Source organism: Peromyscus maniculatus, chromosome 8, assembly GCF_049852395.1.
Source record: "Peromyscus maniculatus bairdii isolate BWxNUB_F1_BW_parent chromosome 8, HU_Pman_BW_mat_3.1, whole genome shotgun sequence".
Taxonomy (NCBI): Eukaryota; Metazoa; Chordata; class Mammalia; order Rodentia; family Cricetidae; genus Peromyscus; species Peromyscus maniculatus.
Genome location: NC_134859.1, coordinates 9,206,545 through 9,230,041, shown reverse-complemented (window position 1 = coordinate 9,230,041; position 23,497 = coordinate 9,206,545). Strand labels below are relative to the sequence as shown.

The 23,497-nt window shown below is 42.3% G+C and overlaps 1 protein-coding gene across 1 annotated transcript in view; it reads left to right on the top strand.

Annotated features, from left to right (window-relative positions):
* LOC143274513 (uncharacterized) overlaps nucleotides 1–23,497 on the top strand; it is a 1,199,417-nt gene that overhangs the window by 885,649 nt on the left and 290,271 nt on the right. The window contains exon 4 of the mRNA XM_076577796.1: nucleotides 5,617–5,679. Coding sequence (XP_076433911.1) covers nucleotides 5,617–5,679 — 63 coding nt within the window. The remainder of the gene's footprint in view (nucleotides 1–5,616; nucleotides 5,680–23,497) is intronic.

The window sequence follows — 23,497 nt, the reverse complement described above, 5'->3', positions numbered from 1 at the left end:
TGAATAAAATTACACATAGTATCCAAAGTCCTGGGAGGAAAAACATGAGCCTTGCTTTGGCCAGATTCTAACTCTGCTTAGTTTAATCCTGAGTAACAGAGTCAAGAAGTCGGCATCAGTTACAATCTTGACTAAGCTAGACAGCCTGACAATTCCTCACCATGGACTAAGCTTCTCTGCCATGCCTTTTCCACCAAGAAGGAATGAGACACTTGGGAGCCTTGCGTCCATATAAAGCCTTTCTCCTCCGAGTTGTTTCTTTCAAGTGTTTTGGTTATGGTGACACAAGACGAATTGAGTCACTGTGACCAAAGCCTGAGCAAAACAACAGAATAGAGGTATCACCTGTACAGATTCTGAGCCCACTGTGAGGTGAGGTATATAGTGGAGTATGGTGGTGATGATAGTGCTTGGTAGTAAAACTTTGCCCTTAAATATAAGAAGTAAAGAAAAAAGGCATACAGGGTGAGATTTGATCACCAGGACAAACTCAGGTTATCTTCTTCACAACTGGGCCCTACCTCATACCTTTTAACACTTCCAAATTATGCCACCAGATTCTGAATCATCTATCAAGGACTAACCTATTCACTAGGTCACAGCCTTTGTGATCCCATTATTACCTGTGTCACAGGCATGGGCAGGTGCCTTGTGGTTTCTCAATCCAATCAAGTTGATAATTAAGCTAAGCCATCTCAGGGCTGAGGAGACTCAGTCAACTGCAAACATGGAGACCTGGGTTTGCTCCCCAGAACCTATGTAATATGGCAGCTGTGGGGGTGCTCACTTGCAATCTCAATACTGGAGAAGTGGATACAGGAAAATCCCTGGGGTGTGTTGGTTAGCCCGTGTGGTTGAACTAGTATGTCCCAGATCAGTGAGAGACCCTGACTCCAAACAAACGAACAAACAACCACCAAGGTAGACAGTGTTCTGAGAAACAGCACTCTAGATTGACCCCTGGTCTGCGCATGCACCTTCACCACACTGTACCTACACACACACACACACACACACACACACACACACACCTATACACATGTACACACTCACACAAAGAGACCGTCTCGGGTGACTGAGCCCATCTTTCCCTCTTCCCTTCCTCGGTTTCTTTCTCTTCCTGACTTTCCTTCCTTGGGTGAATACTGGCAAATGCCCCTCATCTCTTTGACATTCTCCTCAGAGCAAGAACTCAGATTATATACAGAAACCATGCTGCCCTGGCCATCATTCAGCTTGCAGGGTGGTGGACAGGCATGCTTTTAAAATTAAATGTAAAATGAAAGCTTGCAATGTACTGTGAAGGAAAGATAATGGGCTCTTGAGGCCACTGTGCAGGGTGTTTCCATAAGGAGGTAGTGACATGTGAGAGCTGATTAGGTGTGACCAGCACTCCAGGTCAACGTCAAGGCACGTGTGACCTCCCTGTGGCAGACGAAGTCCCGTTCAGAATTAATGGATGCACAAACATGCAAGTCCTCTTAAATAAATAAGTAAGGTTGGAGTCCAGGGCTATATTATGCAAGGTGTAAATCCATGCCATAAAATAATGTGAAATAAATCAAGAAGTGATGGATAAAAGATCCAAATGATCCAGGAATGTCTTTGTGTTTTGTGAGGATTGCCAGGCTGCACTGTACAGGACTAGGAGTGCAAGCCTGGAGACAGGAGGAAATAGTACCTCTGCATCCAAGAGGCAGTGGATAGCAGAGTCTATGGAAGCATAAAACACTACAGGAACCAGCCCTGTTTAGACATTAAAGTACCTACTGGCAGCCCAGGGGTCATCAACACCAGTGTCTTGGAAATAATCACGCCTCTGCTTTGTCTTCACATTTGGATGAAGTGCTGAAGGGGAGTGGCTAATGCATGAAGGTGCATTCACCTCCAGTTTGCCTGGTGAGTGTTTCAAGCTTTCTTCACATTAGCTCGTCATCCCCGATGCAGTCTCAATAGGATGAAAATCCAGCCAGTTCCTCTGAGGCTTAAAGTTCTCCCTGGATGTCCATTGCTCTTTATGGAGTGTGCAAAAATCATCAGTTAAAAAAGCTATGCAATGGAAATAGCTGAATGGGGAATGTGTGTGTTGAACTTTGTCACTGTAACTCACATAAAAATCCGGGCATGGTGGCATGTGTTTGTAATCTCAGCACAGGTGAGGCAGACACAGGTGAATCCCCAGGGCTCCCTGGCCATCCAACCTAGCCAAATTGGCCAGCTCCAAGCCAATGAAGAGAACCTGTCTCAAGAAACCAAGTGGAGGGCAGCTAAGGAATGACACCTGAGGCTGACCTCTGGCCTCCACATGCATACACAAATACCCACATCTGCATCTCTCTCTCCCTCTCTCTCTCTCTCTCTCTCTCTCTCTCTCTCTCTCTCTCTCTCTCTCTCTCTCTGTCTCTCTGTCTCTGTCACACACACACACACACACACACACACACACACACACACACACACACAATCTGTATCTTCCCACCAGAACTGTAGAGAGCATCTTGTCTCTTTGTGCTGTCTGTGTCCTTGTAAATGACCATTTCTAGTGTCCCCTCATAACAATAGTCTCTGCCTTTGTTTTTATATAGTGCCTACCTAGAGGATTTGACACGTTCTCATTAGTGAAAAGAGGGAATGTAAGATTAATTTTAACTTCAGGTTGAGTTTGAAAACTGATGGTGAGGTGTGGGCAGCAGGCATATGTAGACATAAAATTAATTGCTATTACCTGGGTACCATACACTGGAACACAATTGGAGGCCATGATGCTCAGAGTAAACCTTTTCCTGGAATGGAGGTCACTTTCCTTCCTTGATGCTGTAATGCTTTGGGTCAGTGAGGAATTGCTTCTTAGACTATACAATATGGTGAACAGCTGGTAAGTGCCTGGGCACTGGGCCAGATGACAAAGCTATGGTGTGCAATTAAACCTTGCCATCGTTCTCTAGTTATAAGTGGTTCAAGTCCACAAAGAGTTAGAAGGATTATGCAATCATGTTCTGATAAAGGAACATGTAAGCAGCCACAGTGATCTCCCAAGTTTTAATAAGTATAAAGGGCCAATGAAATCTCCAGAGAGCACCGGGGTGGCCAATGAAGAATGAGTTCACATTTGACCAGGTGGAGGAGGCTCAGAAAGAGAGAAGGACCTGATTAAGGGCCAGAAGAGGAAGGAAGCCTTCTATCTTTTTGGTAGTTGGACATAGCTGGGTGTTATGGTGAATAAGTACACTGCAGGACAGAGGAAATGACTGGAATGTGGGAAGGAACATAATGGAAGCTTGAGACTGACTACAGGAGACAATTGCTTTTAATAAGTAGGCAGATGCATATGAATTTGCACACAGAGCTGGGAAATACAAAGGGTTCAAGGTAATTCTCTTCCTAGAAATTAGACTGTCTTCTTACTTAGTTCAAAGAATCTTGTGAGTTGGCTGTTTATTCCTGAACTGTCTCAACCATTCTTCCAGGATAGTATTCATCTAGTTACCATTTATCTTCCAGATTTCAACTTCCTGTCAAGTTACTTTCTTTTATTTTTATTTTTTTATACTTAGTTATTTTACTTTAAGTGTATAAATGTTTTACCTACATGTATGTATGTGGACTGTGTGCTTGCCTGGTATCCACAGAGGAGAGGGGAGGTCATTACATACTGTTAAACTCAAGTTAGGCATGATATAAGCCACTACATGTGTTCTAGAAACTGAGCCAGGGACTTCTTCAAGAGCAATAATTGTTCTTAACTGCTGAGTGGCAGTGGGCAGGTTGGAGTGGCCGGGGAATAAATAGTAAGATCTTTGTAAATGATTGGGTGTGAGTGTGAAGAAGGATGGGTGGTTGGACAGAGGGATGCGGGAATGAATAGACACATGGATGTATTGGTGGTGTGTGAGTAGAAAATGTGTAAATATGTACACATATGGATGGATACATGGGTGAGTGAGTGAGTGGATGAATACACAGTGTATAGACAGAAGAGTGGGGGATGAGTAGGTAATATATATATATATATATATATATATATATATATATATATCATGGATAAATACATGTCTGAGTGGTCAGATGGTATGAATAGATGGCATGGATGTGTGAGTGGGTGGGTGGTTGGATGGGTTGGTGTGTTGGTTAGATGAATGGATTGGTGGGTGGGTATGTGGTTGAGTGAGTGAACATGTATGGAAAGATAGATGCATGGTTGAATATGGCAATGAGCAGTTAGGCATATGGAGGACTAGTAAGTGGATGGAAGAGTGAATGAGTGGGTGGTTAGGTAGGTGAATAGGTATAAACAAATGGAAGGCAGGGTAAATATGAGTGGATGGGTGGACAGATAGGTACACGCATGGATGGAAGCTTGAATAGATTCATGTTTGTTGAGGTGCAGAGGTATATGGATAGATGCATGGAAGACAGACAGATGGAAGAATAGTACATGGATGGATGGATAAGTGAGAAGATGAGTGGGTGGATAGATGGGTGAATGAGTGGATGAATAGGTAAATAGACATTTGTTCAATCATTCATGAGATTTTACACTGGCTAAAAGATGTTACCTAAATAGAAACATAAAGTAAAAGGAGGACTCCCACCCTTTATCACTTCAGAGCTCTGTATATTCTCAGGTATCTCTACATTTCTCCTATCTTCCCAACAGTTTGAAACCATTTGATGATCTTGGTCACAAATTTATCAACTCTCATGGACTCACCAAATTGGAACATTTTCTATACCTGTTTCCATCACATGTATAGAGGCACATATAGGAAATGGTATATTTCTTAATGTGTCTGCAAATAATGTTTAAAATTAAGTCTGAAACCTGTGAATTGCTGAGTCCTCATGCAAATTATGACACTGTTTCCTAGTAATTGAGTAATCCCTGAATTGGGATTTCAGAACCCTGAAAACCAGTTCTGTTTCTGTTATTTCTGTTTCTTCTCCAACGAAGAAGCAGGTCATAGTCAACCTAATCTAGGGTACCCTGAAAAGATTCTATTAGTGAATCCTAGCCATTTTTATTTGTAAGTGACCACCTTTTCATGTCTGCATCCTATGAATTTCGTTTTAGTTTATTTTTCTGTTTGTAGTGCTGCAGCTAATACACTCCTAGGTCATCACTCCTACACCTCTGACTATTATGCAGTTGGTCACCATAGAGTACTACAGGTTCAGAGTTAAAAGGAAATTTAGGACTTGCTTCACTGAATTTAGCTCCATTCATGAAATCTATAATATTAGCCCTGACTATCAACTCCCTATGACTGTGTGGGACCCAGCAATCACGGTGTAAGAGAGAAGCAGAGCAGAGAATGCCTCCAGACTTGGTGATCAAGTTCCAATCTTTATGCATTATATTCACTCACACTCTGAGCCCAGTGGCCTCTCCTGGCAAAATAGTCACACCTTACATGCTGGAGGATGAAAAGATTTAATGCACACATTGAAGAACTTAGACTTAGTTTTCTTATTGTCTAAAACAGTCAGGATCTGTTTTAGAAGCAACTAGTGCTGGTATAACTGGAGTGGCATGCATAGGACAACAGAAATGGCATGCAAACACAGCACAAGCATGTGGATTCCCTTTCTCATGTCTCCTCCTCTTCTTTTCTTTAGGAAACTGCTCAAAGACCTCATGAAAGTGGGACTTACAGCTTCCCTGATCAGGCTCAGCATTCAGTAAGTGCACCCCATCCCAGCGTTCCTTGTGTAAATAGATCTGTATCTTTGGTCTTTTTTTCTAACAGACTGTCTTCTGCATGCCCCACAGTTCCCACAGAAACCTTGCTGTGTGCCTGGTCTCTCTGTTTGGCACTGCTGTGTTGGATTCACAGTTCAGAATGGAGCTTGCTATGTAGAACATCCTCCCAGCCCCGCCTCCCACCCCTCCAGTGAATTTGGGGCAACATGTGCATGTCAGTGGGTTAGCCTCCGCTGGCAGAAATGGAAAGCTCGTGTAAAATGCACTTTGCTTTCTTCTATTTCCCGTGGTCTGCTCATAAGGGGAGAATATGTCACTTTTCTCTGGTTAAATGACCCTGTAGTGTAGAAAGAAAGCTCAGCACACAGATCTGCTGGTGACTGTGTAACTCCAGAGACTTTTAAAGACAACTCAGTTTGTTCTCTTAGAGTCAGGACATGTGACCACAGTATACAAAATTACTGTAGAAGAAAAATCTATACTTTAGGATACAGGGATATTTTAGAAATTTCATTTGTTTTTCCCCAGTAATTATTTTCCCACTGTCTTCCTTTGCCATTGCTCATAGGAACTTAGTTTTGGTGAGGCTAGCACTGTTTTTTTCCAATTTCCCCACATTTTTTTCAATATCCACTAGTATCAGAGGCTAGGACCCCATGAAGTCTGACTTAGGTTCTCCTTTGCAATAGAATAACACATTTTGAGAATAAAATTGTTATCATTTAAGAAAAACATCAAAACTCTCAAAATTCCAGAAGGGTGACTTAAGGAACTATTTACTTTTCTGGCTGTGGCTTCCTTCACAGGCTTTGGAATCACTTAGCATACCCTGCTTCTGAACATCACCCCATGTCAGAGTGAGCAGGTGGAACTGGAGGTCAGGGAACTCTGTACCTCCAAGGAGCAGACTGATTACAGGGACACTTCTGCCCTGGGTAGAATTGTCTAGCTGGTCTTTTTGCTGTGGAATTTGCATATGCAAATGTAGAGGAGGAGGAGGAGGAGGAGGAGGAGAGGAGGAGGAGGAGACAAGAAGAAGCAAACAGCTGACAGTGTTAGCTCTTTACTCCACCAGAATGGCTCTGTGCCACCCTGATCAGCTAAGCTTGTATCACACAGGGGATTAGAGCAGACTTTTGTTTCTCATCATGAAGGAGCTTCCATCTCTATTCCCTAGCTGCCACATCTATCTTGTCATGCCTTTGAAGTTCCTCTTTCAGTATTTTCTAAAAACTGTGAGAGGTTTTGTAAGTAAAAAGGAGTGGGAACTATTTGGTATTTAGTCTGTTCAGAACTATAAAGTTAAACATGCCTATTACTTTATCTTCTTTCCAAGTAGCATCATTTTCCTGCTCCTTTTGGTGTACTGGGACAGCAAGCAAGAGATAAGGAAATGAAGCGTTCAAGGATGGAGTTTTAGAAGAAAGATGACCCTCCCTGCCTCTCTCTGCCTTCAGAACATGATACCAATTGTTGCTCTCAGAAATGAACTCATGTTCAGGCCATGTGCTGGGGCTGGAAGCTGCTGACCTGTGGGAGGCTATGGGCCCTGAGACAATCAGTACAGTGGTGTATGGGAGCTCACATTATATGTCTATGAAGATGGTATATCCTACCTATAGCCACAGAGGGAAAGAAAGTATTAATTTGCTGTTCCATACTACACTCTAGCAAGCAGATATGATAATTTCTGAAAAATTGAAAAGGCAAGAGATGGAAAAAGTGTCTCATACAAACATTGAGGACTGGCTCCTAACTACTGCTCACGTAAGTTGAGACTTGCCCTGAGACTAGAGTGTCAGTGGTTTTAGAAACTTCAATCCACTCCCAAGGCCAGAAAAGATTAAGAAGAGTTGTTTAGTTCCTAGGTGGACTAGTTTATGTTTCTGCTTGCTCTGATAAACACATGAGAAGATAAGCTTAAGGAAAAAGGATTATATTCCTCAGTTAATATAATCTAGAAACTCCCTCACACACATGACCAGAGAGATTCATCTCCATGGTGATTCCAGATCCTATTGACTTTGGATTAGTGTCACCCCTGGGGAGCAGGTGCTCCAGCAGCCAGGGTAGCCCGTGTCCCTCACTCTTGGGTGTTCTTCTCTGCTAACTCTGGGATCTAGGGCTGGCTAGGAAACTGCCCCACTACTGGAATTTCACCAGGGACAGTGTCTTTGTGGCTTGGATCATATGCCTGACTTGCTTACTGACCTTGACAGGAATCCATCATTTGATGTTGCCATTGGCTTCAGAAATCATTTCTGTTTCCTTCTTCTAGTATGTGGCTGTCCTTTGCCATTTTACTTTTGTCAGGACACTCCTTTGGCATTTGGGTCCTTTGAATACAACTGGCCAGTGTGCACAGTGTACAGAGCTAGTTCCTATGAGCCAATGTCTATTTTCTGGCTTTTCACATCCCGGGGTGATGTGTTTGCTAAACACAATGTCACAGGAAACGCATGTTAGCAGGCTCATTGGTTGAACTTAGGCCCCAAAGCAATTTCCTACAACTTGTAAATTTAATGTCTAACAGAAGGTTTCCTTGACCTCTCCCACCTGTCAGATAATGCTTTCATGTGTGCTGTGTCACAGTTATTAATCCATGAATTAATTAACAGGGAAAAGTTATTTTAGTGTTTCCTTCTCTTGATTGTCAATTTGATTGGATAGAGAAGTATGCAGGAGATTTGTAAAGCAAGTCTCTGGCTATGTCCTTGAGGGTGTTTCTGGGACTGACTAAGGGGGAAGATCCATCTGAAGAAAGTGGCACCCTCCTTTAGGCTGGGGATCCAGACAGAATAAAACAGAAAAGAGAAAAAGCCCATTAGAGTTTCCTTCTCTCTTCCCCCCTCTCTCTCCTTTTCTCCCTCTCTCTTCCCTTCCACCATGAAGTGGCTGTTCTTCTCCACCCTGTCCTCTTTACCATAATGGACTGAAGCATCTGAAATAGTGAGCAGAACTATTTCCTCTCTCCAAGTTGTTTTTCTTGGGGTTCTGTCACAGCAACTGGAGAGTGATTAATACATTCAGTCTGTCAGTTCTGGCTCCAAGGAACACTTGAAGCCAAATCAAACTCTGTTCGTTCACCCAAGACACTACTTTCTTCCTACTTTGGTCTCATGCTTCAGTGATGAACATTGTCTTATTCTCCATCCTGCCTCCAGGAGATGAGGGAGCCTTTGCTCAGAATGTCTTAGGAGCTTCATTTGCAAGCTTTATGTTGTCATGTTGCTTAAGCAATCAAAGTTGCCTGTCTGAGAAGGCTTCCTGGGTACTTCCTGTGCCTATATCTACCTTTTGCTGGATCCCACTCAACAGACTGAACCAGAAATATTTCCAAAGGATGATTTTTACCTATTAGTTGTCCAAAAAGCTAATTGTTTTGCATAGCTTACTGTTTCTCTGTGAAACACTAAAACCCCTTGCATTCCAACCAAGTGGGTTGATCCCAAGTCCCTAGTATTAACCATCTCAGATACACATCTTTATTGTTTGAATTCATGCTTCTAATAATATATTTTTTCAGTTTCTTGACTGTTTTAGGTAATAAAAGAAACTCTAAGTTGATCTTCAGGAAGAATAAGAATCTTGATGAACTGGGCAAGAACAGAACAGTCTGTGTAGATAGGTTGAGAAAAAGCAATGAATTCCATCTAGGATGTTGAAAACTGAGTAGGATGGATGGACAAAGGAAGATGTCAGAAGCCATCAATTGGTACAGTACAGGGAAAAAGAAGAAGGGAAGGAGAAAGGAAGAGAAGAGGAAGGAAGTGATACACAGTGGGAGGGATGAAGGGAGAGAAAGAGAGAGGGAAGGGAGAGAGAGAGAATACAACAGAAGAAAGACATTCCTTTAATCGATGGCTGGGTTAAGGGCAGGATTGATTGTAACTGCAGGAGTCCCATGGTTTCTGGACTAACATACAAAAGGATGCCCTCTTCTTGATCACCCTCATATGTTGACACTGACCCTCTAGTAACCAGCCTCCAGTTGTTCACAGTTCCCAGGGAGCCTCTTTTGTCTCTGTCAATCTGTTGCAGGGGTAGAGTTCTCTCAGGTTCTTTATTTTGCAACCACCATGCATGAGTGAAGCACTTGGCGTCCTTTTTGATTGGATGTGTATGCGAGAATGGGAAGTGAGAGGGGAAGACAGGAAGTAGAAATACAAGCAACTATTTTGCATAAATTTCATCAGGAAAGGGGAAGGTGCAGAAGAAGAGAAAGTAGTAGGAAGGTGTCATGGTTTGAACATAATTATCCCAGCTAGGCTTGTATGTTTCAACACTTAGTACCATCTGGTGTGCTGTTTGGGGGAGATTGTGGCCCTTTGGAATGCGGAAGTCTAGTTAGAGCAAGTGGGTTAGTTGGAGCTAGTTTTTGGAGGACATAGCTAAGCCCGTTTCTAGCTTAATTCTCTGTTGTTGCTTTCTGGTCTACTGAGATGTGAGCAAACTGCTTTATGTTCCCACTTCCATGAAGCCATCCACCACCATACCTTCTTCCCCATGGTGGGTCTTAAATCCTACTGTCTAGTCTGAGCCAACACCAACCTTTCTTACAAAGAAGTGTTTCAATGGTTGTACTGTTATTCATCATAAAGTGTAATCGTGGAGTCAAATGTCTCCCCTGAAAAAGAACTTAGTATTTCTTTTGGTTTATCTGTAACAGACAAGCAACTGAAGAGTTCATCATGAGGGGGGCTAAACAGACATCTGCACAGAAGCATGGACTAGAAGGATAGACAAGTGTATCTCTTCAAACAATCATCCAGAACCAATTCTTTCTCTTTCACATCACATCTTGTCAGATATTCGGTAACAGTGAGGTGAAAGGTAGCTTATGCAGCAAGCTTGTAGCAGAGCAGCTTTGAAGTCCAGTGTTAGGGAGGAGGAGCAAAGCCGGAACTGGAGCCTCATGGTCTGTCTTCCTAACTTTCCATCATTGTAGCCCTTATTACTCTGCCTCGTTACTCATGCTTCATCTTAGGGGTGTGCGTGTGTGTGTGCGTGTGTGTGTGTGTGTGTGTGCGCGCGTGTGTGTGTGTGTGTGTATGTGTGTGTGTGTGTGTGTGTGTGTGTGTGTGTGTGTGTGTATGTGTGTGTGGTTGTAGGGCATGGCTGTGTGTATAGAAGACAGAGGTCAACCTCAGGTGTCTGTCTCTGTTCCTTTCCACCTTGCTGTTTGATACAGAGTCTCTCATCGAAATTGGAGCTAGCCAATGGGACCAAACTGGCCAGTGAGTTGCAGGGATTCTGCATGATTTTGACCACATCCACCAGAGTACTGATGTTTGTCATCGTTCCTGGCTTCTTATGTAGGTGCCAGGGATTTCCAGCCCAGGTCCTCAGGCTTGCATGGCATAAACTTTACCAACAGAGCCATCTTCCTAGTGCTGCTTAGTATCTTAATTAGTATCTTACTCTCGAAGCCGATGCCCACAATCCCACTTCCCCAATCTATGCCAGCCTTTAAAATATTAAGCAAGCCAGTCTTGGGTAGTGGATCTACAAGCTGCATGGCCTTTAGCATTATACCAGACTAACAGGTCTTCAGCTTACTAACACAAAGAAGAGATTAGAACTTGGTGATCTTTAAATAAGTCCCTTCTCACTTAGACATCAGAAAATAAAAAACGAAATAGCAAGTAGGCCACAACAGAGGTTGAAGTGGGGCATCAGTGATGAGTAACCATCAGTGGTCCTTCCTGGTCCCACCTGGTAGCTGAAAAGAGCCCGTTTTCTCCTGCACATGAAGATGTACTGGATAGGCCTATAACCCATCCAACATAGGCACTCTGCCTGCCCTCTGCTGTTTTAATAAACTCACATTTTTGTGTTTTGTTCCTACTCACTGCAGTAGAGAGTTACAAGCATGGAAGCAGGTCCTGTATCCTTAACCACTGAGGATAAGTACAACCTTTCTGTTTATCTTCACTATTTATCAGTTCCCAATTGGAGGACCCAGAGAAAATGTCAGCTCAATATTTTTGCTAAATCCCTTCACTTAATCTAAAGATAAGGTCACTTGCTGCTTCCACTCAACATGGTACTCTTGGTTATTTATTTAAAACGCCAGTAAACTTGTAGGCATCTGCGGAAATTGCAAAAGACAAACCAGAACTGAGTGTTAAGCTGGTTAATAAGTCATGACAACAAGGACTACTTCTTTTAAATAGAGGAAGGTTACAGATCTCTTGAAATTTTGAGAATCTCCAAAACAAACAGAGAAAAGTCCTCTGTGGTTTCGATGATTTGTTTTGTTTTAAAACATGGCACTAGTTTCTTTCTGTTAGACGATTACTTGTGTGTTCTTGCCTCTGAAAGTGCTAATACTTCAACTTCATGCAGCAGTCTTCAAGGGGCAAGTGCAGACTTTGACACAAACATATTGAGAATCAAGTTTTGGTTCCCATTTACTATGACTAAGAGAATCCTATCCTTTGTGTGAGGGGGGTGCAGGTGGAGGTTGAGGCAGGGTATAGTTAGCCTAGGCTGAACTTGAACTTGCTATTTAGCCAAGGATAACAAAAGTTACTGTTATCACTGGTTGGAATCCATGGATCACTGAGAAACAACTCCCTCTCCTGCCAAGTGATATGTGCATACATGTGTTTATGTATGTGCATACATGTTTGTGCATGAATTTATCAAGTTAGTTGCCTCTTTGTATGTGTATGGCATGTCTATGTACATGTCTTTGTAGAAGCCAGATGTGACTTGCTCTATCATTTCCCCCCTCATTTTTCTGAGATCAGGTCTCTCAATGAATCTGAAACTTGCTGATTTGGCTAAACCTGCCTCTGCCTCCAACAGCTCTGGCATTCCAGATGTTACTGCCACACCTGTCTTTCATGAGGGTTCTGAGAAGTTGAACTCAGAGCCTCATGCTTTTACAGAAAATGCTTTACCATTGAGTTGTCTTCCCATCCAAGGTGGTTAACTCGCATTAGATCTCAGCCATTCCATGTTAAAGAAAATTGAAAATTATCTTGAAAAAGTTACTAAACTATATTGTGATGCTTGCCAGCTTGCTAAGACACTGAGATGTCTGTTGACAGTCACATTCTGGTAATGCATCTATACACCTCTTCCTTTCTTCCTTCTAAAATAGCTAAGGTAATTTTAATGTTGGATTCTTGCTGAATCCTGAAAATTTTACAAGGAATGGACATGAAGGAGAAGGATTTTTAACCATGATAGAATTGTAAGGTAAATTTTTTAAGCAAGTCAAATAATCTAGAATCTCTTGTGTGCCATGGGCTACTCTGTCACATGTATTGACAGCCCATGAATTTTTGGTGTGAAATTTCAGTCTCCTGATGAAGATGGGGTCTTCAGTGGAGCAATGTTTATAGGTAATGCATTTGGGAAGCCTTTAGATCATGAGACTTTGACCTCTGTAGCAGATTGAGCTGTTGATAGGTTCATAACTGGGAGGATCTTCCAGTAGATCATGGAAACCCAGGATATGGAAGCAATGGCTGGGAACACTGCCTTGGGGGACTGCTGCTTGTTCCTGTCCCTTGCTCTCTTCCCTTCTGGGATGCTGTAAAGTGAGAAGTTTTTATTCCTCATGTCCTCTCCACCATGGCATTATGCCATGGACCTTCCTTTCTTCAAGTTGCATCTCTGTTAGTTTTTACAGTGGTGTGAAGCCAATGGATTTGAGGATGTATGCAGCTTGATCTCAGCTGGAGGTGGGGGGAGGCTAAGGTGGTTCCCTACCACATGCATATCCCTTTCTCTCCTCATTAGGTCCTGGTTTTCTCCTTTCAGAGCTAGCTGACCTTCCCCCGGGCCTCCCTTATACCTCCTGAAGGACATGGCCCTCTCAGGGTTGCCTCCTCCCTCAGCAATGACCATTTGTGCTTCACAGGGGCAGATTCTCCCAATCACTTCATAAAGCTGCAGGCCCTGCAGAATCAGTGCCCACTTACAGCCACTAACGCATTAATAACAGAAACGTCCCTGGCCATGACCTACCTGAGTCATTACCCACCGATCATAGGAGGCAATTTCAAGCAGATTGACTAGTGATCAGTGTCCTCCCCGGCGTCCATGCAGGAGGACACATGGCTGCCTTCACAACCCCTGAGCAGATGGCCAAAGCACATAATTGCTCGCCTCAGCCGGTGTGGGTCTGGCTGCAGGCTGGGGAACATCCATGTCTTGCATGCAAAGCTGAGCTCTCTTACCCTGGGGCTCTGCTCCAAGTACTTCAGCCTTTCATTTCAGAACTTTTCAGAATCCAAGCTCTCCCTGACCTTCTTTGTGTTGGTTTTGAACTTAATGGACAAGCAATTCTCTGAAGATGTTGAGGAAATGAGGCTTCAGTGCATCTGAGTCACTCAACACATATGGCTGTCCTGCAGCCACTTGCAAATACTATCCAAATCCAGGATCCAAAGCTGAGGCTACTACAGGCTTTTACCATTTAGATTTTGTCGAAGTACTTTTTCCCATCACCTATAATAATGATTGGGGGTCTGGGAAAATGGCTCCATGGGTAAAGTGCTTGCTGCACAAGCCTGGGGACCTGAATTCAGATCCCCACCACTCACATAAAATCTTGGCAATCAACTTCTACCTGTAATCTCAGTGCTGGGGATTAGAGACAGGCAGGTATCAGTGGCTGGCTGAACATTAACCTTCAGGTGCGTGATAGACCCTGCTCCAACAAAATAAAGTGGGCTGGTGAGATGGCTCAGTGGATAAGGAAGGTGCTTGCTGCCAAGCTTGAGGACCTGAGTTAGATTGCCAAGGCCTACAGAGAGAATCGACTCCCAAAAACTGGTTGTCCTCTGACCTCTACATGCACACAATGGCACACACACACACACACACACACACACACACACACACACAGAGGAAGAGAGAGAGAGAGAGAGAGAGAGAGAGAGAGAGAGAGAGAGAGAGAGAAACAGCAGAGACAGAGAGAATGAATACATGCCTCTATGCCTGTTCCAGCCTTCCCTTTTCCATCCCCCATGCCAGCCTTTAATCTATGGGATGGTGCCACCCTCCCCGCACACATCCTTATTCTTACATAAAAATAACCCACAGACACACCCAGGGAGGTGCTTTGTTAACCTTGGCATTCATCTGTCCCATCAAGTTGATAGTCAGGATGAACTATAGTAGTTAAAGAGTATAAATCCCCGTGAACTTGGCTATGTTTTTAAGTGGATGATTCCAGTACATAATCAGCTCATTGTAATCTGGGCTTCTGACATTTTTGACTCTTACCCATCTCTTAAGAAAATTGAGGCAAACCATTTGCCAGAAACTTACCTTCAAGGAACTCACAAAAAAAGAGAGAAAGCACATCAAACTATCACCCACTACTCTATCACAGATTACTGTCCAAATATTGATGGTGCTTCAAGAGAGGTCCTTCTTTCACTACATCCTCAGCGCTGGGATTTCAAGCACTTGCACCTTTTACATAAGTGCTGGGAATCGAACCCAGGCTTTCACAGCTATCTGAGCTTCCTCTCCAGCCCCCTTCTGACATTGCTTCCTAGACAGGTGTCTGTTCCATTCTGAATTTATGGTTGATGCCCTGTTATTCCTTGGCAATAACAAGGTACTCAGAGGCCTGCTGGTATCCTGTGAAGTCCAGGTCAATGTTATAGCCATGGACTCTCATATGGGAAGGCTGTTATATGCACTGTGTTCTCAGAACCACTTCACAGAGCATGCACTTCCATAATGGCTTTGGGAAATTCTGCCAGGGGGATATTCAGAGCAGGGCACTGCAAGGTCAAATACGCTGTGAGCTGTGATTATTTTGGCTGCATAGACCAATAGGGCCTATCTATGAGTTCATTTGGATTCTGAAAATGGAGGCAGCAATCCTCAAGGGTCAAGTGCTGACTTTGAGACAAACACATGGAAACTCAAGTATTGGCTTTCTGCTTACCATGTCTGAGATTTTTTTGTTTGTTTGTGAAAGGATGGGGAGTTGAGACATAGTGTCACTGGCCAAAGCTGGCCTTGAACTTATTATCTAGCCAAAGACAGCCTTCATTTTCCAGTTCTGCTGCCTCTGTCTCCCAAGGGTTGGGGTTATAGCTGTGCTACAGAACACCTAATTTGTGTTCTACTAGGGATTAAACACAGGACTTTATCCATGCTAGAAAAATACTCTGTCAACTGAACTATCTCTCAAGCTTGTTTCTTAGTCCCAGTTTCTTCTATTATCTTGATGCCAACAGGTTACTCAGTGTGTGTGTGTGTGTGTGTGTGTGTGTGTGTGTGTGTGCGCGCACATGCGTGCATGTGCATGTATGTACTAGATGTTAATTCTTTTGGTGCATAAGAAGGATATCTGTTAACAAAAGCTTTAGGAAAGAGTTGGACCCCAAGAATAGAGCATTGACAGTGGTCAGTTCAGCAAGAAAGGATGGTACAAACGCTGCTGCTTCAGTTAGTAAAGATCTTGCCACTTCTGATGAGGCAAGAAGAGGGCCCAATCAGCAAGCAGGAAGGAAGATGGTAGCCTTGGGAGGACATGAAACCCAAGGAAACCACTGGAGGTTATCTACATTCACTCCAAAGTCTTATTTGTTTTGTAGCTTTCCTCCCTACCTCCATGATGCTGATTTATACTGCCAACCAAGTTAACCTAGTCCTTCAAAGGTCTCACCATTAAAATGTTCTAGAAGTGACTGATTCATAGAAGCTTTGTTGAGTGCTGAATTGCTGTCTGGGTCCGTACACCTCACTTCTTCTTCATGATGACCACACTGGGTGTGTTCTGCTCAAAAATGCTGTTGTATGGACAAGAAAATGGAAAATTGGAGAGGTTGTTTGGAATCCTCATAGCTGGAATTCAGGATGATGATGGCGATGGTGGTGGGTATGAAGGTGAAGGTGATGACGGAGATGATCATAGACACTTGGAAGATGATGGTGGAGATAATGACAGAGGTGGTGATGGAGGTGAATTTGAACTCCAGCTTTTTCTTTTCTGGAGTCCACACTCTATAAATTCTATTCTAAACATTTTCCTTGCACTGAGACAGAATGCTGATGGCTGTGAGTCTTGTGACATCACCATTGATGATGGATATGAGCTTCAGTTGGTTGTGGAGTTGAGGATTTTGTTGTCTAAGACCTTGGCTTGTCTTGGGTTGTATTTATAACGCCACTTCTCAAAGAGGGAGATGAAGTGGATGATTAGTATGATATTTTTAAAATAGACTTCTACTATGTATTTTTCTGTCCTCTGTCTCTTTTCCAAGCCAAAAAAAAAGAACAAGGAGTTTGAAATACACTGTATTATAATACAGATGTCTCTCTGAATATGTTTATGTGTATGTAATATACATGTAAATATATATACATACATACATATAAATTAGTACTATTAATATCCAAATAATTTAGTACAAAATTGTGAAGGTAGGGAAATGAAAGGTTTATAACATTTCATTCAAAAATAAAAAAAAAAGTTTTTTTTTTTTAAAGCACAGGCTCTTGTCACTGCATGGTGGGAACCATAGTTTCCAACTCCTGTCTTAAGGTTCAGTCCACACACAAAGCATGGTGCTTGGAAGAGTCTATGGAGACCCCTAAGAAGTTATGTGCACAAAGCATGGTGCTTGGAAGAGCCTATGGAGACCCCTAAGAAGTTACGTGTATCTGCAGGGCAGTCTTAACAATTGTCCTCATAGTGCTTGCTGAGTTCAAAGGTGCTGGTGGGACTTATCAGACTCTCTGGTCCCCTCTAAGAGCTTTGATAAGGAATGGTAAAAGGCAATAAATCAGACTGGCTCTCCATTTTGTCCTGTGATATGTCCCCTCAGTTTTCCTCATAGGAGTTGATGTCTGGCCATTTCAAGCAGATAACCCTAACACCTCACTAATGCCTGGCATTATACTCTCCATAGAAACACAGTAAGGCTGTGTGGCAGTGGTACATGCCTTTAATCCCAGCACTGGGGAGGCAGAGCTAGACCAATCTCTATGAGTTCAAGGCCAGCCTGGTCTATAGAGTGAGATCCAGGACAGGCACCAAAACTACACAGAGAAACCCGGACTCAAAAACAAAACAAAACAAAACAACAACAACACAAAAAAAAAGACAAAAAAAGAAAGAAAAAGAAAAATAGTAAGAAGCATGTTTCCTGCACTCATGGGGCACGTGACTTTCAGAGTAAACAGATATTAGGCAAATCATCCTATGCAGATGTATGATTATAAATTCAGTGAATTCATACAAAGTATTCTGTAAGTATCAAGATAGTAATACTTGAGTGCAGGCATTCTAGGAAACAGGCTTTGAGGAGAGGTAAGGTGTTTGATGGTTTTAAGAAAACCAGAGAAGGTATGCTTGAAACAGAAGTCTGGGAGAGGGTCATGGCATGGAACTGAGAGCAGTTACAGGGAAGGGATCCATCAGGGTAGAGATTTCACATTGGACCCTGTTTCAGGTAATCATCAAGGAATGTTAAAAAAAAAGAACATGTCCATATTTGTATTTCAACAATATTACTGTCGCTAAAAAAGGCTTGAAGAGAGGGACTAGTCTAAGCATGGAGAATAGTTGAGACATTATTGAGATAGTCTTGGAGGGAAGGATGACAGTGGTTGAGGATAGAGTTGTACCTATAGAATGAAATGAATGGAAGATGTCTGTGTATTCATCTACCTAACTATCTACTTGTCTATATGGATTTATCATTGATATACTCACATATATTTACCTATCTCTTATCTGTCTATCACTATTGATCTGTGTTTATCTCTATCATCTATACTTTATTAACAATAATTTCTCTATCATCTATATTGTCTATTATCTCTCAGCTATCTATTTTTTATCACCTACCTGCCATCTAGCAATCAAACATGTGACTACCTCCATATATTTACTATATATTTATATTTACTACATATCTGTCATTTTCCTGTCAATTATTTAATGTACACAAAATCCAAATGTTGAGTCAATTCACTGTAAAACAGTGAATGTTATCAGAATATTCATAGCCTTAACCAAATCATAACATTTTGTTTCTTTTTTTTTTTTGACTTTTTATTTTTTGTGTGTACTCTGGGATAGGACAAAGGGTTCCTTCCATTCCCCTTTCCTAATAGCTTGAAGGTGGTCCACTTGGTTTCTGCTGTCCCTGTACTCTTCCATGTTACCTTGAATGACACCATTTGTTTTCCCCAAGTTTCTCACACATTGAGGGCTGACATTCTTAATAGTTCTGTCACTGTGTCAAACAGGCTGCTGAAAAGATACAAGTGATGCCTGCAGGAGATGGGGCCATCTCAGCAGTTTGTGTAACACCAACAGGGTGTGAGGGAACAGAAAAATAATTAGTTTAGCTGGATGTAAATGGAAGATTGAGGAAGAACCTGTGAATGTGTGGCGGCCTGCCTAGCTGAAGGTTTGCAGATGAAAAATTGACTCAGCAGCTATGCAAATGAAAGCACTATGAAGGGACTCATGGTGACAGGAAAAGCAGTGTGACTTGAATCCAATCCACCCGCATTTACAGAGGATTTTGCGTACCTGTCATGCGAATCTTCAGAGGGCAACTGAGGGGGAAATTGTGGTAAGACACCAAAAAGGCCACAGACTAAAGGTGAAGAACAATGTTTGAGAGTACATGGCTTCTTCAAGTTGGTACTACAAAGGCTGAACAGCAATGACAAGCCACCTCAGCAGGCAGAAGTATTAGATATATCAGGAATACATCTTCATATGGGGGTTTAGCAAACTCTGTGATGGTAGTTAATTTACTTTACCCCTCTAGACACCAATTCTCTTTATAAAACATTTCTTTCAGAGCACGTGTTATTATCGCTTCTCCATACACACATGTGAACTGCACACATGCTTATATCCACATGCACATACCTGGCCACCTCAAGGCCATCTTAGTAGTGCTGGCAGCAGGAGGTGGGTAAGAAAATACCTTCTATTAGGTGGTTATGTGATTTCTAGGAAATATAGTCATTAAATGAACGTTTGCTAAAGGCCAAGTCAGCATAAGCCTGGCTTACAAAAGTTAAAAGGTGTTGAAACATGTAAAGATTAGTCTTATGTTGAGGCTGTTCAGTTGTAAAAGTGCTTTCTGCACAAGCATGAGGATGTGTGATCCCCAGAACCTGTATTTAAAACAATCCAGATATGGTGGCATGCATGCATACCCAGTTCTGGCTAGGTGGACAGATAGGTCCCTGGGACTTGCTGGTCAGCTAGCCTAGCAAAACTTGTGAATTCCAGATACAAGTGAGAGACCTTGTCTCAAAAATCAAGCAAGACGGTATTTTAAGGAACACTTGAAGTTCAGTTCTTGCTTCCATAAGTACATGAATATATGCAAATGTACACACATGTACCAATGCATCCACCAAAGGGCTTAATGCCTACACACACATACACACACACACACACAGAGACACAGGCACACAGACAGACAGACAGACAGACAGACAGACACAGAAAGAGACACAGAGAGATATAGATCCTTTGCTGATCATGACTCTTTCTTCTCAGGGTGCAGCCGGCACATGGTGAGTGCACTGATTTGCTTCACCAAAGATGTACCATCTTCATAGTTCATAACAGACATTTAAAATCTCACTGAGGGATGGGGAGACAGCATGGCGGGCAAGAGCATTTGCTGCATAAGCATAAGACTCTCAGTTGAGATCTCAGAACCCATGTAAAAGCCAGGCATGGTAGCATACACTTGTAAGCATTGTAGAGGGACAGAGACCAGAGGCTCACTGGAGCTACAGCTTTAACAGTAACTAACTAACTCAAGGGAATGTGGTGAATGACAGAGCAGGACATAAGCATCCTTCTCTAACCAACTTGCTCATACATGTGGGCATGGACACTCCCACCCATCAGCTCTTACTGAAAATATCCCTGAGTGATCCTGTATTCAATGCTCCTACAGCTGACTTTGCTGGCACTCTTGTATGGTTTAAAGATACTTTCTTTTGCATATGATACTTTCATTGTTTTATTCACAATATTTACCATTTATTTTGATTTTTTAATATCCCTTGATCATTTTCCATCTAATTGTATATATCTGAATACTCTTCTAACATTTTAAATTAAAAAAGCAAAAGTCAGAAATGAGAACATATCTGGTTTTCTGTGTTGCATTTAGTTTAAAAAAAAAAAACACTGTGGTAAGAGTCAGGCACTGTCATGAACATCTCTAATCCCAGCACTTGTAAGGTGGAGGTACCTCAAGTTCAAACTATGCCTGATATACACAGAAAGATCTTGCTTTAAAAACAATGAAAGAAAATTCAGCCATGATAGTGTATGCTTGCAATCCCAGTACTCAAAAGCATGGGCAGGAAGATCAGGAATTCAAGGTCATCCTTGGCTACATAGGGATTTGAGAACAACTACACTATGTGAGACCTCGTCTCAACAAAACAACTAAAGAAGATTGTGTGTGTGTTTAAATTCATGTATTGTGGCTGTTATAACTTGACTTTAGAAACACATGGTACAAACCAATGCTTACAAACCTATAGGGGTTTTACTGAAAGCTGCTACAAGCCATTGAACACATTTGCTGGTCATTTAGTAGAAAAGTGATTTTTTTCATAGCACTAGCTTGTGTTCTAGCTACTCAAGTTGAAAACATGTGAAGAAATCAACACGTTCCCCTGCCCCATGCTGACCCTGGCAGTTGCCCCCTCATACTTGGAAGGCTAAAGACAAAGTGAAGTAAGGTTAAGTTTTGACGACTTGGGTAGGAAACAAAGGGGTTAGACACCTAATGCGGTTGCCAAGAGAGCTTAACAGTTCAGCCAATTTGCTTTGATTAAAGAAAGACATAAGTCCTCAGAGATGAGGTAAGTATTACTTTAGGAGCATTGAAAAATAGCAGCGAGCTGCATCAATGAAGATAAGAACAACTTAACAACCTCTTCAGAGAAGTAGTTTATTAAAAGTCAACTGAATATTCCAGAATGGTCCTCGTGTATTGAAACAGCAGAGTCTGCCTCCCCTGTGCTCAGGCACTCTCCAATCTGGGTATCTGGCCTGGGTCGGAGGGAGTTCTGTGCCTGGATTTGGTAAAAATCAGGCTTCAGGCAGCAAGTGGATTTTCCTTTTTTGCCAAGGCTGGTTAGTGAAGGCTCCCTGTGGTTCTGTTGAGAGGGATTCATCTGTGCTCAGCAGGCATGTGTTATGACTGATTGGAAATGTCTTGTGGAACACAGAGTGAAGAGTGAAGTCTTTCATACTACTCTAGACTGGAAGATATTTTCCCTTGTGATCATTGAGGGGGAGCCATTTTCTTCTGGAGACTCTGTGTACTTGTCTTGGTGAATAAACATCTCCATGAATTAGTTTCATGTTATTGTCAAACAAGAGAGAAAATGTCATCTCATAGTCTCTGGAGAAATGTTAGCATTCAGATGGCACTACTTACCAGACTTCTAACCAACTCTTCTTTCAACATGATGGTTTAATTGCTGGAAAACTTTCTTGTGGATTCATTTAGGGAATTCTGTTTGTATGAGGTTCAATCCAGTTATACTTTTGGATTCTGCAACATATTTCACTGTTAAACATAAGATAAAAGCAGAAAAGGTGAATGAAAACAGAATCTAGTGTCTGTCTTCAGTTTGAATCTTGGGGTCACAGGTAGGAGAACTTTGTGCTCTGTGCCTCCATATCATTCTTGAATACTTCTAAGTAGATGTTACATCAGAGGAGAGAGGGAAGGGTGGTACAGAAATATGCTCTGGGTTAAAACACTTAGGGAAAATGACATTCCCTTACCTGACTCTATTAACCATGGTAAGAGATGTAGCAAAATGTAAAAAGACAGATTAAATTTAAAAAAATGTAAGCTATATAAGAATAACTTACATGCCTTGTGATATTTTATAGAGTTTACAGGTTTTTGCTTTGCTTTGTTTTGCTTTGGGTGTTGCATGTTTTCATAGACTTTCACTGAACACTAAGTGGTGAACTGAAGTGAGTCTGTGTAGGAGGAAAAGGCACAGGGAGGTCAAAGTCAAGCCGTCATCTTTGAAACAAGTCTCTGGCAGTTGGGGATTTCTTGACCACTGTGAGTCTTTGTTTCTTCACCAGACAGTGGGTGAGCAAGTGAGCCTCGGCTCTGTTTGAAGATACAGATGCCATGGCTCAGAGAAGCAAAAACCCATGTGTCGTGAAATATGAGGTGAGCTGGAACTTTACCTCCTTCCTAAAGAGCCAGTGGACAGTGTACTTTGTGGGAGACTGGGCTTGTGGTCCCCAGGGGACTGGACTTAGTGTCTCAAACTGACCCCCAGTTCCAGCGTCCTCTCCTAATACCTCCAAACTTCTCTCTTTCTCGGGTTCTTCATGCTGAGATTTTTCTAAAATACTGGGAAGCTGGATGCTGACCTGACAGATGTGGAAATAATTTCTTCAGGAGAATGGGATCCTGATTGTAAAGTATCACCATGTGCCAGGCTGAGTGCATAGATTTAGAAGGTCAAAGAAGACATGGGAAATCCATGTATGATAACAGTCTCCTGTGAATGGTGGCAAAGCTGCTGTGAGCCTAGTCAAAGATATATCACTGAGCATCTGCTGGGGGTACTGAGGATGCAGCTTAGTGATGGTGTTCTTGCTTAGTACACATGATGACTTACGTTCAATCCCAAGTTCCTGCCCTAACTGTGACTGCATGGTAATTACAGTTCCTCCCTTTTCATTATGATTGAGGGTAATTTACCACAAGTTCTCTTAAAATTCCATGGAGAAAAGCATTTTTCAATATGACCCATTTGTTTTAACCTGCT